General features: G+C 46.8%; 1 protein-coding gene across 2 annotated transcripts in view; it reads right to left on the reverse strand.

The window, feature by feature from the left end:
- LOC144763852 (toll-like receptor 5) overlaps positions 1 to 13,416 on the reverse strand; it is a 207,095-nt gene extending 193,679 nt beyond the window's left edge. For both annotated transcript variants that reach the window (XR_013596266.1, XM_078649832.1), the window contains exon 1: positions 13,278 to 13,416. Coding sequence is in view for 1 of the 2 variants with exons in the window: in XM_078649832.1 (XP_078505958.1) it covers positions 13,278 to 13,327 (50 nt within the window). In the remaining variant the exon portion in view is untranslated. The remainder of the gene's footprint in view (positions 1 to 13,277) is intronic.
- Between the last annotated feature and the right edge of the window lie 1,652 nt (positions 13,417 to 15,068).

A 15,068-nucleotide genomic window follows, 5' to 3' on the forward strand; every position in this document is an offset into this window, starting at 1 on the left:
GGATACATGCTCTTAAAATGGTCCTCCTCCCTAAATTTCTATATCTTTTTCAAGCCCTCCCTATACCTGTGGACATGGATTTCTTCCGCCGATTACGGACGATGATGTTGAAATTTGTTTGGCAGGGTGGCCGGGCTCGGATACCCTTTACGACGCTTCGCCGGCCGAGGGGGGAGGGAGGGGTTGGGCTCCCGGACATGCTTCTATACTATAAAGCGGCACAATTGCGGGTGATAGTGGAATGGTCCCAGCAGCTCTCAGAGAAGCACTGGCTGCATATGGACAGGGCAGTGGCGGGGAGGTCGATTTGGGATTTGATTTGGAAACCCAAAGTAGACCGACCGAAGAATGCTTACATTAGCACTCCCACCAGCACAGTTCTGAAGGTGTGGGACACGGTCGCCTGCGACGATCGCTGAACCACATTTCCGTCCCCCTTCACCCCCATCCACTTCAATCCGGCCTTTCCACCGGCCTTACAGGAGGGACCCTATCGGCAGTGGCGTGAGGGTGGATGTCGAGCACTTACGCACCTGTTTCATGGGAGCGTTCCCCTCACATTCCACAACTGCATGCGCGATTATGGACTTCCGATCACAGAGCGCTTTCACCATGCCCAGCTTCTTCACTGGGCGACCTCGGCGGGAGTTCGCGAGGCCGCTACTCGTCCGCTTTCCCCTTTCGAGTCCTTCCTGCTTCGCACGTCTGCGATGCGGGGGGCAATCTCCTTCTTATATGGCCTGCTTCTGAACACTGCGGTCGCCCCGCGCCCTCGATACATGGAGCGTTGGGAGGTTCTCCTGGACCGAGACATCTCTGATACAGAATGGAAGCACCTCTGGAAGGATATAGCGGCGCATAACCACTCCGTGCGCCTTAGGGAAGCCCATTTGAAAACCATGTATGATTGGTATTTGTATCCGTCCAGACTCCATCGCATCTTCCCTACATCTTCGGATAGATGCTGGAGGGGTTGTGGCCTACTGGGAGACTTTCACCATATTTGGTGGGATTGCCCAATCATTCGCCCCTTCTGGACGGAGATACTCTCCCACATCAAGGAGATATTGGGATACCCGATCTCAGATTCAGTGGCCCATGTGCTACTGGGTCTCCGGGATCCACTGTTCTAGACTAAGGCAGACAAGCGTATTCAATGGCTATGCCTAGGGGCGGCTAAGCTCACATTGGCAGCGGCATGGAAGAAACCACATGCCCCGGCTGTATCATTGTGGCACTCCAGGCTATGGGGACTTTTGAGCATGGAGAGAATGGCGGACACCTTTTTGGGCGACTTTAAGAATTTCCTTTTTCGTTGGGGACCACTAGTCCGCTTTTTGTCATCTGGACTGCCATCTGCGGTATGCCCGCCCACGCTGCGTGCACTACACTTGTTTCAAGTATGAACGGAATGCATGACTTCCCAGTTTACTACGTTGTGAGAGTGTTTTTGTCGTCACCACTGGGGGTGGGTGGGGGGTGGGAGGGAAACCAGTTGGGGTTTGGTTTATGTTCCTTGTTGCGACTTTGTTTAGTCCCCGGGGTCTCAGGACCTCTATAGCATCTGGCACCCATCTTCTACCATCCTCGGACAGTTTACTGCGAACATTTGAGAAGGCATTAGCATTACGGCTGAACTTCATTTGCTGGGGCCTCTACCATTATTGGTCACTCACTGCTTTTATTTCCAATGCGTATTACATTCCCCTGTGTGGGATTTGTGGCGGAGTTGTCGCCTATTTCTTTTTCTTTGTTCCCCTTCTTTCCCTACCTCCTCTTTCTTTTCTGGAAAACTTTGAATACAATAAAAACATGTTTTACAAAAAAAAGTAAAAACTGCACTGTACATGCGCTCTCAGACACTGCCTGGTTGGGGCAATATCCAGACAGAAAAGTGCAGTGATGGAGGCATGCAGGGCTGACCCTGCAGCTGTCCTGCCACGCCTATGCATCTTCACGTGCTCAGAAGAAACTCAGACACCTGACACCTGACACCTTTCACAACTGGAAACAAATTCCATCACTTATCAAGTAGCATTGACACTGAGAACCAAAAGTACAGTATAAACAAAGTTAAATCCTGGGCCTAGGTAGGGCCTTATCAGTGTCTGTGCATCCGCATTGTTTCAATTATCATTTATCTGAGGTTTCAGAAGATGTTCTGGCTCTTCAATGCTTGCCAGCAAGTTAAGCAAGATTCCTGTCAACAGTGGGAAGTTCAAATGACAATCATGTCTGCTCCATGTCTGGGCAAACAGGAAATTCCAAAGCAAGACAATACTTTGTGTGGGAGCCAAAGCAGACGCTTTGGCAAAGCCAAGGTCAGGCTTATGTATGCACTGTCAAGCCAGACCTAAACATTCATGTACACTGATTACTGCCCTCCTCCCATCTAAAGTAGAATTAGGAATAGGAACTGACTGCGGTGGTAGCCTCTTGCTACCTGGGATCGGCCGAGGGGTTGGACCCAATAGTCCCACTCTGTAAATTTTAAAATAGGAGAAGAGAAAACTCTTTAGTCACAGTCAGCCTCTATGGATTTTTATCAGGCTCCCAATGTTTTATTTAAACTTACTTTGACAAGGCTTCTCACCCTCTGTAATACCTACTTCGCCTGGGCTGTCCCGAATCTTGTGGACTACCTCTAGAGGCTGTAGTTATATGCACCAATCAGTTTCACGCGCCATGGTAGTTAAGCCTCGGAGGACCATCAAAAAACAGAGAACCTTTCCCAGAACATTATCAACCTATAGGTGAAACATCCATTACTTTATATATAGCATCATAGTCCCACAAACAGGTTTCTTTAGAAAAACATATGATTTTTATTCTTAATGGTCCATTGAAAGCAACAATTTCATACAAGAATTATATACAAATATGTACAATTCAATTAAATCAACATCACACAGCCCTCAATCATACTAATACTCACAGGCATCCTCTCAAGCAACCACGACACCATACATCATAATAAAGGAACAAAACAATCATGACAAACACAGTTACAAGCAAAAGGGAGAAGGACAAAAATTAAACAAGCAAAAGAAAGCGCCGACGCGCGTTTCGGAAAGGCCAATGATCCACAGTTCCTTCGTCAGGGCTCAAGGAAAAACAATATCATATAAACACTTGATTGAGATAATTGGATTACTTCAATTATTACAACAATATTAAATCTTTAGAAAGGACGAAACCAGGGTATCGTAGGGCTGTTTCTTGCGACTGGAATTGAATGAATACAGTCTCGCAGAGTTAAAGGGGGCCCGCCTGAGGTTAAAGTTAGCTGAAGCCCACCAGAAGTCCAGGGAATTGCCTAAAAAGGATTTCCAAGGGGGGGGGACATCAGTATAAAGATAGGACAATTGAAGAAGCCCACAGTTTACTGAACGGACCAGAGTCCTGTGCACATAAATTCCACTCAATTCGAGGGGGCCAAGCCAGATAAGTGGCCCCTCGATATTTGCAGAGTTATCAAGGCGAGGAAGGCTTCCTCTGAATTTGTAAGGCTGATAAGAAAAGGTTCGAAAATCCGACAAATTCCAAAATTCCGACGAGGCAGCACGTCTTCCAAGGATTCACCGACGAGTGAGGACCAACAGCCCATCGAATGGACGCCGCGGCCGAAGCCTGCACAGCCAGGCACCGGGCAGAGCTCCCATTTCATCTCCGCTGCCTGTCTTTCTCCTCCCAGCCTCTTTCTGGGTTCCCCTGGTGATGGGCGTTCGGCGGGTGCTGTAGTGACGTTGCCGATGCCTCTGTGCTTTCTTTGGATGGCCGCGGATGAGTCGGGTTGGGGCTCTCTCCTCCGGACCTTCCTGATTCTACAGCCGCTGCTTTTCGCTACCGCTGGCCGTCCTGCCTCGCTGGAGGCTTTGACGGGGTTGGGAACTGTGGCGCTGCTCTCCGGGATTTTCTGAGCCTGTCTGTTTCCATCCCTGCCAGTGAGGCGCCCCCTCTGGCTCGGACTCTGCGGCGTCCCGTTCTCTAGACTGCTGCCCTGGAGCCTCGGTCGATCTCCCTCCATACTGGGAGAATGGATTGAACACTGTTGACATCGCTGCCCGGGACCTGTGCACATGGACGGTAAGGCTGTGCTTCGAAGACCGCCTGCTTCCCTTTTTTCTGTCTGGCTCCTTTCCCCTTCTTGTTCTTCTTCCGTTGGTTCGGCTCCCTGGTTTTCTTTGGACTTGGCCCTCATAACTTTTGGACTGGAAACACGTGTGCGCCTAGCCATTTTGGGACCGTCTCCTGTTGTCGCTCTTGTCCTTGGTCCACCATCTTGCGAAACAGCAGACATTGTACTGTCCTCCCTTGGGGCTGTGACTGCGTCCCCCCTCCGACCCTACTTAACGGAACTCTGCTCTCCTGGTTTTTTGGGTCTTGACCTGAGAAACTCTACAATTTGTATATATGTATATAGAGAATAACTCTAACCACTAGTATATGTAGTAGACCTTTGTACTCTCTACCATTCTTATGTGATTCTTAGAGTGTTTCTATTTGTATCTCATCCTTGAGTGACTTTACAACTTGTACATTTGTAATTTTTTTTCTGTTTGTATCTCTTCCTTGTGTGACTTTACAACTTGTACATTTGCAATTTTTTTCTGTTTCTATCTCTTCCTTGTGTGACTTTACAACTTGTACATTTGCAATTTTTTTCTGTTTGTATCTTTTATGTAACTCATGTAATCCTAAGTACTTATGTATCGCAACTGGTTCTTAAGTAAAGCGCTCTGACACCTTCGGGTAATGTTTGCGCTATATAAAATCGCATTAAATAAATAAAAATAAAAAATATGCTGCAGCAGAGAAACACAAAATAAATTATATAATTTACAATGCCATGTGTTTACCCCAAAAGTTCGAGCTTGGGTAGCTTGATAAATAAACAAAATTATCACAGCTCAGTAGAGTGCACGCCCAGTGTGGAATCAAACAACTTCTGCCCAATCAAAATATGTACTACTGGCTCCCAAGATGTGGGCGGAGCCAAAGCCCCTTTTCTATTGATTCTCAAATAACTGTCGGGCACCAGCTGCACTGTCAAGCCAGACCATGAAAAATTACAGTATAATGAGAAATGTAGGTTTCACTTACCTTCTCACAGAAAGATGTGTTGCTTTTTTAGCACAGTAAAAGATTCATGAGTTGTAAAATTCTGTGATTTTAAAGTGTTCTTAGGACTGCGTAAATTCTGACTGTGGGGTGTATTTTCCACCACCACTGATATAGTTTCAGGGGAAAAATGGGGGAAATTCCACAGGATGGAGACTTGTAAAATACAAAATATGCCCATAAACTCACTGGTTTGTAGATTTTAAATATTTTCCATGCAGTTTCCTACCATGGAAATGAAGCTAAAGTTACCCCCTCTATAATGCAGCAATCATGTTTTTCCAGCCTGGGAAAGGGAACAAACCCTTAATTCATTGAGTTGTTAGGGTAGGGCTTCTCTACAAAGAACATATTCCATGTGGAGAAAAAAATTAACCATTAACCATCCATATTCAGAAATAGCATATGCAATTAGTACAGCAGTACACCAGTCAGTGGTTTATTTGTAAAATAATAGTTGCTGATGCTCAAAGCGCTACTCAGACAACCCCAGCTGGCGCTATAAAATATCAGAGTGCGAATAGCACGGGTGCACAGTACCGAATCCACCTCAGGCCTCATTAATTCACTGCCAGTCACTCCCTGCCACGTTAGCTCACTCTCAAAGCTGCTTTCTCCCCTGGTGATGAATTTTCTGTGTTTCTTTTCCTCCGTCTTTTTGTTTTGTTTGTTTTTCCCTCTGTTGGCCTCCGAAAATGTCTGATGTGGCGAAATAAGTGCCGGTCCCCAAAAATAAGTGCTGGAGCCCCCTAACGGCAACCACTGCTCAAATTAAGCATTGACTCCAGTAGTATTTGTAGTGTCCTGCGGCACGGGTAGCGTTCCAGTCTACCCGCGCCTGCGAGGGCACGTTAGCGCGGGCGCGTGTCGTCACGCGCCCGATACAAAAATAAAGTGGGTGTGGCCGACGCAGTTAGTCGGAGCCACGAGCAGACCAGAACACGGCCTCCCGAGTGTTTATTTAAATATTGCAGCAATGCAGTTCCTAGCGTAAGCGCAGTCAGGCAATATTACAGTATTATTAACAAAATACAATTTACAAACCCTACGGGTGGAGATCTATAGACATATAGTTTGCACCCGACCCAGCCACATCATGGGGCTTTTGGACACTGGTCTGCACACATACATCTACAAACACAATATAAATTCTATTGGTTAAACAAAATTCCCGTCTGAAACTAGAAGCGACCGAGCCACGACCCTGGCTCAAGCAGGACTCTGGATCAGCTGAAGGTCCTCTTGGAACCTCAATCAAGCCTTCAAGATGCCTCGTTGCTCAAGGCTCCCCCAGCGTCTACAGAGTGCTGTGATGTGATCTTTTCACAGATGGGAAGATGTTGAAGACCAGTGCAGTGCTGTGAAAGTGCTCAGTGTTCTAACCATTTTTACGCTCGAGCCTGCAAGAGATGTCCTAGCTCATACGTCATGCTTGTGAGACTCCATTGTTTGGAAAAAGGACGTGGGGCCCGCCCATGTCTCACCATTTGTTGGCTTCAGTGCCCCTCTTCTTAGAAGCCTCTTAATTGGCCAGTGATGGCCAAACGTAACTTCTGATCCTTTCTGAGGAGCAGGGACCAAGCACAGATTGATCCAAGTTAATCAGCACCTGTCCGCTTCTCCAGACTTGATTGAGGTAATATTTCTTCCCCGCCCCTATTGTTGTGAAAGTGTAAGTGCACGAAGGGCTGACGCCCTCTCCACCCATTTTCAGCAGCATCAAACGTTCACCTAACCATGGTCTTGATGCTCACTTTTTTAATAGAAAGCAAAGCGTCTGTTGATCTTCCATGCAATTTTGAACCTAAGTTGAAATTGCAGCTGCTTCCATTTTCATATACAAAGTTTTGTGTAACATTGATTATTTGTGCTTACGTCACTGTTGCAATGCTATGGGTGTGTGCGCCACTGCGGGTACTCATTCACCTTTTTAAACCTTGATTTTCACATTCCTCTTCTTTGTAATGTCCTCATTTGCAGTTTTCTATGAATATACAGTAGAAACCCCGCTTTGCAATTGCAACGCCCACTATTTTTTTCACTGCATATGCCGAGGATGGTTTGTTCTTTATTTTATTATTTTTTCACAGACATGAGCAAAATAAAATCACAAACGAATGAAGTTAGAGTTTATTTTCATTGACTATAATAATGTAACTGTTTCATCAAATATAATTGTATTAATAGTTGTATGTCTTTCATACATCACTGTTACGAGCTGGGTTTATCAATGTTTGTGGGTATTAAACTGCCTAACAGACTGTTTATGATGAAATTAGAATGAGCAGAGAGGAACTAAAGATCGTCATTACATCACTACATGTGTGAATGTCTGCACTGGTGCTTCAGTATGTGCAAGAGATGTGTGGAAACCGTCTATACTTAGGATTTAACAGCCATGTTTTTTTTCTGTTTACATATGTATGCAGACTGTCCATTGTTTGGAAAAAAATCTTTTTGTCAGCTCTTGCTTATCTCTTTATCCTTGCAGGCACGTTCTGGTTTTCCAGCAGAAATATATGGCTGCATCTGTCTGACAGCCGTGACAGGCAGTGCTTAATTTGAACTGGTGGTTTCCGGTGCTCGGCACAGGCACTTAATTGGTTTCCAGTTCACAACATCGGCACTTGATTATCATCACCACACTTATGACACTCTAAAACATGGTGGCGTTGCTCATCTAATTTGGAGATGAGCAGAACAACAATTGTTTATGAATACAATATATATTAAAAAATACTAATACCTGACTACCCAGCCATTCCTTTAGCTTTGGGGACCTGGAATAATCTGAACTGTCGCACTTGCAGGCGAGAGAGATGGTTAGTAGTTGTTTTGGTACCGTCATTGGCAGCGATGACGAGGCAATGGGGGGTGCAAGCCGCAGTGGCCTCCTGGTCAGGGCCCTGGCACTTATTATTTGACAAATTAAGCACTGGGCAGGCCACAGCTCCAGTGTGACTGAAATGTCTGCAAAACTCAGCTTTTGAGGACACGTTTTGTTGATATCCCCACTGATCTCCCCAGGTTTTTGGAATACCTCAGAAGGATATTACGCCTGGTGCAGCGCTACCACTCCAGCCTGTAGGCCGCGGGTTCCATTAAATGAGTGCATCTACTATTAGCATTGCATATGAAAGTACAGTAATTTTTAGATTTGGCCTTCTCTTTATAATGACTGTGACCCAATCACCATTGCTTCCGGGTTCAGCTTATGGAATCTGCTCACTTCCTCAGCCATTCAGCCTCTGCTTAATGTAATTTGTGGTGTACATACAAATGCACATACCATCCACTCACCACTACACAGTGGAAGTCTGTATTACAATAACCAATGCTCTGTCTCAAAATCTCACAGGGGTTTACACACAGGTCAGAATAGACCAATCCACCTAGAGCCTTAGTCACGATTTTAAATACACCGCCTGCAGAATGAAACTGTGCGCCCCATGGTAAGCATGCTCGTTCACTACACAGAAAATATAGCAGCGACCAAGTGAAATGCAACCTGGTACAGCGAGTGAACGTTTTGCATTGGCTTTTGCGCAAAATAGCAAAAAAATACATTTACACTGACTGGCCACTGCAAAATGCTTTTTGCACCAGCTGGTCGGTGATAATGTCAGTCTAATTTTTGGTGTAAAAGGCATCGGCACCAGTTATATCAATGTTATATAGAATGTCGATGCAAAATTGCAGTAGTGTGGTTATGGAAACTGTCCAGAGTTGGCTGACAGAGGAACTCCACTTGCACAACCGAACAAAGAGTGGAAATTATTTCTACTGTATGTTGAGTATAAATTCACTTTTGTGCGGCACCACAGAGGAATTATGAAGTAATGATATTACATGACCCCTGTTTGGACAAAGGATAACACATCATGTCAGCAGGCAGTAAAATTAGTTGCTAGAATGGGAAAGCCAATAGGTCTCGCCTATGCAAGATCTATTGGATTTGTCTTTTTTTTTAGATAGGTTATACAGCAGCTTACAGATGCTCTGCATAGCTGAAAGTTTTTTTAAAAAAAACATTGTGCTTTTATTTTTACTTTCATCCATGCTGCACAGGAGTCACACTGCTTTACAACATGACAAATCCAAAGAGCTCTTCTATTTGGATTTGAATGTTTTTTTACATGTTTAACAGCAGCATGACTCCTGTGCAGCATGGATAAAATAAAGCACTATGATACTGCAAGTGGTGGCCATGTCATAGCACTTTTTAGGTTTAGCCTGGGCAACGCATGCGCTACTCTGCGAGGCATGCTTTATCGAGGTATGGACTAGAAGCTCCACCCATCTTTTCAACTGGCTCCTGTTACTGTCCTTTAGAAATTGACGCTTTTCATTTGTGGATAGGCTTAGTAGTCCCTCCTTGGTACTGCCTTGTCTGCTTTATGTAGTCAGTGAGCACTATTTTCTTTAATGATCTTCCCCTATTCTAACCATGACGTCGCAGCATGTTGCCAGCTTTTATATTGTTTATTAATGTATCTATTCGATTTACAGCGCGGTCCGCTTTAACTGTAGTGGCTGTGCTTATTTATTTCATTTACGGCGCGGTCTGCTTTCACTTTAGCAGCACGCTACAGAACCTTTCTTTTTTCTTTTTGGGTGAAAGCACCCCATACCACGCTTTCACTTTAATATTGGCCACGCCTCTTTCTTTAGATGCGACTCGTAATCAGAATACAGCGAGCAGCGTCTAAAGAAAGAGGCGCGTCGACCATTAAAGTGGTCTCGCATTAGTGAGAGTTAGAGCAACTGGCATTGGAATTGCCTTTTATATATGTGTTTCTTTTAAAAACATAAATAAACGGTATTGTCATTTACAATGCCAATAGCTTACACTCTTGCAAATGCGAGACCTATTGCATTGAAAATGCTTGTTTTTATTACTTTCAACCATGCTGTACAGTAGCCACGCTGTTGTAGTACATTCCCAAAAAAACATATTGACAAAGCTGAATAGCTCTGGTATTTGGCTTCGGCAGCGTTTTTTTTTTGCCATGTTGTACAGCAGCTGCACAACATGTCTTGAAAAACATTGACTATGCCGATAGTTTTCGCATAGGCGAGACCTACTGTCTTTGCCAATGGTTCTTTCAGTTACTTTTGAAATTGCAGATTGTTCTCCTCAAGCACCTCACAGAGCTATAGAGGCTGTTGACGATCATCAGCTGTCGTCCTCACCTGCAGTGCTAATACCAAATACAAAGAGGCTGCACCTTAAGGAATGAACATATGTGACTTTCTTGCAACACCCAGGTATTTTTTTAAATAGTTGCAAAATCGTTCTCTTTGTTAAGTCAGGGGAAGCTGGTGATATCTTCATTAAAATAACTTTCCGAAACTTTCCTTCACTTTGCATTATTTTCCAGAAAGGCTTTTTGTGCCAACCTTGTTTAATATGTAATAACTGTATGCACTGAATACAATGCATCGATTTAGTGCCTCAGGGAATTACAAATAAAGCATTAAGCTTTGATATAAAACAGGAGAAAGAAAGAGATAACCACATAGTGGCGGAACTGCACAATGTAAAACTCGGAAACCTTGCACCAGTCCCGGCTGCCACTTGACCACATTGTGTGATCCTAGGCATTTGCGGGATGCCCGAGGTCCCTGCAGGGGACCCCGTAGGAGGGCAAACCCCCGTAGTAGGGCATGGGGAACCATAGGCCAATCCAGTGGAGGGAGGTGGGGCAGGGGGGGGCAGGGTCACCCAAGGGAAGGTCGTCCCCCTTTTTGGGTAGGATATAGGGGAGCCCCTCCCTCCTGGCGCCCTCTTTGCTGCTGCCCACCCTCACTAGTCGGTCGAGCCAGGCTGCTCCTCGCCAGCCTTAGGTCCATTAGGTCCCCCAGCCCCCCCTCTCATTTCCCCCCCGACGCCGGACGGGAGGCCAGCGCATTCAGCTCCCCTCCCTACCGCTCACCCGCTGAAAGGGGGGAAGTGGGGAGGGGGGAATATTAACGATGTATTTGTGTTTTCTAGGTTGCAGGAGGAGTTACAAGGCGACCCCCATGCAGGACAGGCGCAGGAACAGGACCTGAAGCCCCAGTGCGAAACGCACAGTGCTGAGTCATACATAATCCAAGGGGCCCTTCTTGGGGACTTGGTTTCGACGGCACCCCATTAGTCCTTAGGGCGGTTGTAAGCCTGAGCAACCGGGGGTTTGCTAATAACGCCCCGCCTGGCCGGGCAAGGTGTGATTTGACTCTCCCTTGTCCGGAGGGTGGGGCAGGTGGACGATAGGTCCACCGGCGGGTGGTTTTCCTCCCAAGTTCCACACCGGGCTATGGCCGCTGGTGTCCGCTTCTTTGGCTCAACTTCAGGCGCCCTGCAACAAGGGGTTGCGGGGTATAGGGGGTCGCTTGTCAGTTAACCCGTTCTGTTATTTGTATCACAAATAAACCTGCAACTTCTTCATCCCAACATGCTTGTCTGTGTATCATTTGGGTGGTGAGGGTTATGGGACGAGGTGTACCGATGCAACTACTATACTGTTTTCAGCGCTTCATTTTCCTTCACCACATAAGAGCACTTTGAAACACATCAGCTCACGGTGTAAGCACTGTAGGAGGGGGGCTTGCCTCTAGGTTCACAAACAACCTGGTTGTGACGGCAGAGGGGGCATATGTGGTTCTACGCATGTGTTTGGAATCTGTCACTTCTAATAACTTCAGCTCGGTGCAATGATGTAATCTAATATACTAAAATGAAATGCCTCGCGTTATACAGGAATGCACACCAATAAGATGCAACTGGACTCTCAGCTGTGGCTGCACAGACCTCTTGTAACTAGTAAACAAGAAATATCACCAATCTAACGGCAAGGATTTTTTGTTGTTGTGTGTGTGCAGTTTTATGTAGTGCGAACTCGACCCGAAGGTATCAGAGCGCTTTACATGACCACTCGTTGCATCACAGACGGACACCTTCATTTATAAAATATTTTTGTTGGCACAGGGAGATTTAGGGGCAGATTTACAAGCACCGTGCGCCACTTTTGCGCCGCCGTTGCGTCACTTTTGTGACGCAGCGGCAGTGCAAAGCCAGCGCCATGCTGGAGGGTCTTTACAACGTGACGCATCTAGGGAGATGCGTCACGTTGTAAAGCCCTGCGCCACATGAAACCTGCTTCAGGTTTCATGTGGGCGTTCCGGCGCGGGGGGGAAGGGGGGGTTTCGGCGCAGGAACACCGCAGAAAAGTGGCTGAGTGAAATCAGTCACTTTTCCGACTCCGCTGCGTCAAATCCTTACGCCTGCTTGAAGCAGGTGTAAGGAGTGACGCAGCACAGCTAGTATAGGGCGTCCCGAGCAGTGTCGGAGTTGCGTCGCGCTTGCGACACAACTCCAGCACTGCGTCACCTTTACGGCATCAGATGCGTCACTCATCTGTCTATTCTTGCGCAATGGTGCGCCGCATTGTAAATGCGGCGCATCCATGGTGGCTAAAGAGGTGTCTGCCGTGACGCAAAATAACTGATGCATCCCTGCTGATATGCAGGGATACGCCGGTTATTGTAAATTTGCCCCACAGTGATTTGCACAGACTCCCAAAATGCTTGAGCGTCCCGTCAGACTCGAACCCGGTTCTCCAAATTCAAAGTAGGCCACTCAAAGAGGCAGAGTTACAAGTCCCGTGCGCCACTTTTGCGTCATTTTTAACATGGGAAAAATGACGGAAAAGTGGCGCACGGGGCTTGTAAATCTGCCCCAAACTGTTGAGCCACATCCTAATGATGGACCCCCCCTCCCCTGTAAACCTGGTGAACCCCTAATGGTGTCAAGCGAGCCATGAAGTAACACCCCCGTGTCGTCCGCCCAGGCTGGCGCGTGGAGGTGACCGGTTGTTGTGGTGATGCCCCGTGCAGCAGCGCCCATGCTTGCAGCGAGCGCGCAGTCCAAGCCCCGCACCGTCCGCAGGAAGGACCTGGGACCCCCTGGCTGACGTCTGAATTCTAAATGACAGCAGCACCCAGAGTTCAGTGGGCACCTCAAGCCCGGAGGCCCCGGTGCCACTGCACCTGACGCACCAGTCGCCTCTGGAAACATCTGGCTATCCGCCGGCCCTCGTTGAAGCTCCGCAGTGCTGACCACGCGCAGCGACCACACACGCTGCAGTGACAGTGGACGCAGCGCCGACACTCACCTGGGGTTTGCACGGCTGCCAGCCCCGCGCGTGCCGCCCGTCACAGGCATGTCCGCAGGGAGGCTGTGGGGACCCCTGCTGCTCCTCGCGAGGCTCCTGTCTCTGCAGGAGTGCACCTGGCGCGAGCTCGCACCTCTCTCCTCGGGAGGCGCTTGTCTTGCTTTGGGAATTAGTTCATTGATGTTTGTCAGGAACCCTCGACTCCTCCCCCCTGAACTCTCGTCCTGACGCCCCAGGAGCGTCCGCCGCAGTAGACGTGGGTCACGCGCGCACGCTTCTAGACTTTCCCTAAGTTTGGCAACTCTGGCGCGCGCAGACGTTGCTCAAGCAGTGACCGCCGTCCGGTTCCTCTGTCCTCATCACCTCCAGGGCCCGGACCCCTCCTCACTGTTGTGCAATCGGACCCGGGTTGTGATGTCACCGGGCTCGTCTAAAAAAAACTAACATCCCACGTGAACAGGGGGGGGGGGGGCGCCCGGGGCAAGGAAAACAAACCGCGCTCTGAGCCCTCCAGGCTGCAAATCCAAGCCCGCTGCAACCACCGCTCTAACGCGATAACGCCTCGTGAGTCAGAGAAAATAAACATCGCGTCCTCCTCTGTTTCTGAACCACCCCCGGAACGTGACATTTCTCTGTCACAATCAGTTGTTTCACACTCAAGTTACTGTACATGAAAAAAGTGGCTTTTAACTCGTGATTCCGTATTTTCGTTTTTACAGTTTTATATAGTGCGAATTTAGCCCTAGGGAATTACAGCACTTTACAAGGAACATAATGCATTAAACGTTTTTTAAGGCATAGGGAGATGAGGTGAGCTGTTTAACTCTAGAATCACAGGTTGTTGAGCCAAGATTGGGACCTGAGCCTAGTTCTCCATTTCTTAAGTCTGCTTTTCTAGGCACTAAGCTACATCTCCGCTCTGATTGTGAACCAATCTTATTTTACCACAATCTGGGTTATATAAAGGCTACAGAACTTTCGGTGGGTATAGTAGCCACTGCCAACGTCTCCCTGAAAGTAGGGCACATTTTGACTTTCGGATAGTTCGATAACTATGTTCACTTTAACAGAAAACTACTTATTACTAGTCTATTAACTTTTACACTCTAATCTTGGGTTCTGGAGTAGCATGCTGCTCACAGCAAAACTCTTCAACGCTTTGTCAGGGACAGTACACGCTATATAAATACAGTTTACAATTACAACTTTCCTTGTAACGGATGCATATTATGTGTGTTTATTGTACCAACAATTTAGCAACCAAGTTTACTCTATTCTCCTAGCAATGTGTTTATCAAGTCTTATATTCCATAAACCATACCATGTAGTCAGCCGGAGCTACACAGTATTTACGTTGTTGATGTATAGGAAAAACTAAAGTCCAAAATAAGAAAAAAATGTAAATTGTCGACATTTACGAAGGCAGAAAAAAATGTAGGAAAAACCCTTTTGCATTGTCTCCAACACTTTGCTAGCTTTTATTGCTAGTTTTTGGACTCTGCACACTGGAACACTGCTGCCCAGTGCTCTGGCCCCTAAACATGTCAACATTGGTTATACTCTTAAGTGGCATATTTAACTTCCCTATCAGTCCCTAGTATATGGTACAAAGTATACCCAGGGCCTGTAAGTTAAATGTCACTAGTGTACTGTAGCACCCATTGTGCCACCCACTACAGTGACAATTCAAACATGACTGCAGGACAACTGTTGCTGCCTGACTGTGACCTTTTTAAACTGCAGATGGAACTGTCAAATTAAACCTTTTTGATTAGTCAAAACCTTCCTTTT

The sequence above is a fragment of the Lissotriton helveticus genome, chromosome 6 (assembly GCF_964261635.1).
Source record: "Lissotriton helveticus chromosome 6, aLisHel1.1, whole genome shotgun sequence".
NCBI classification, from domain to species: Eukaryota; Metazoa; Chordata; class Amphibia; order Caudata; family Salamandridae; genus Lissotriton; species Lissotriton helveticus.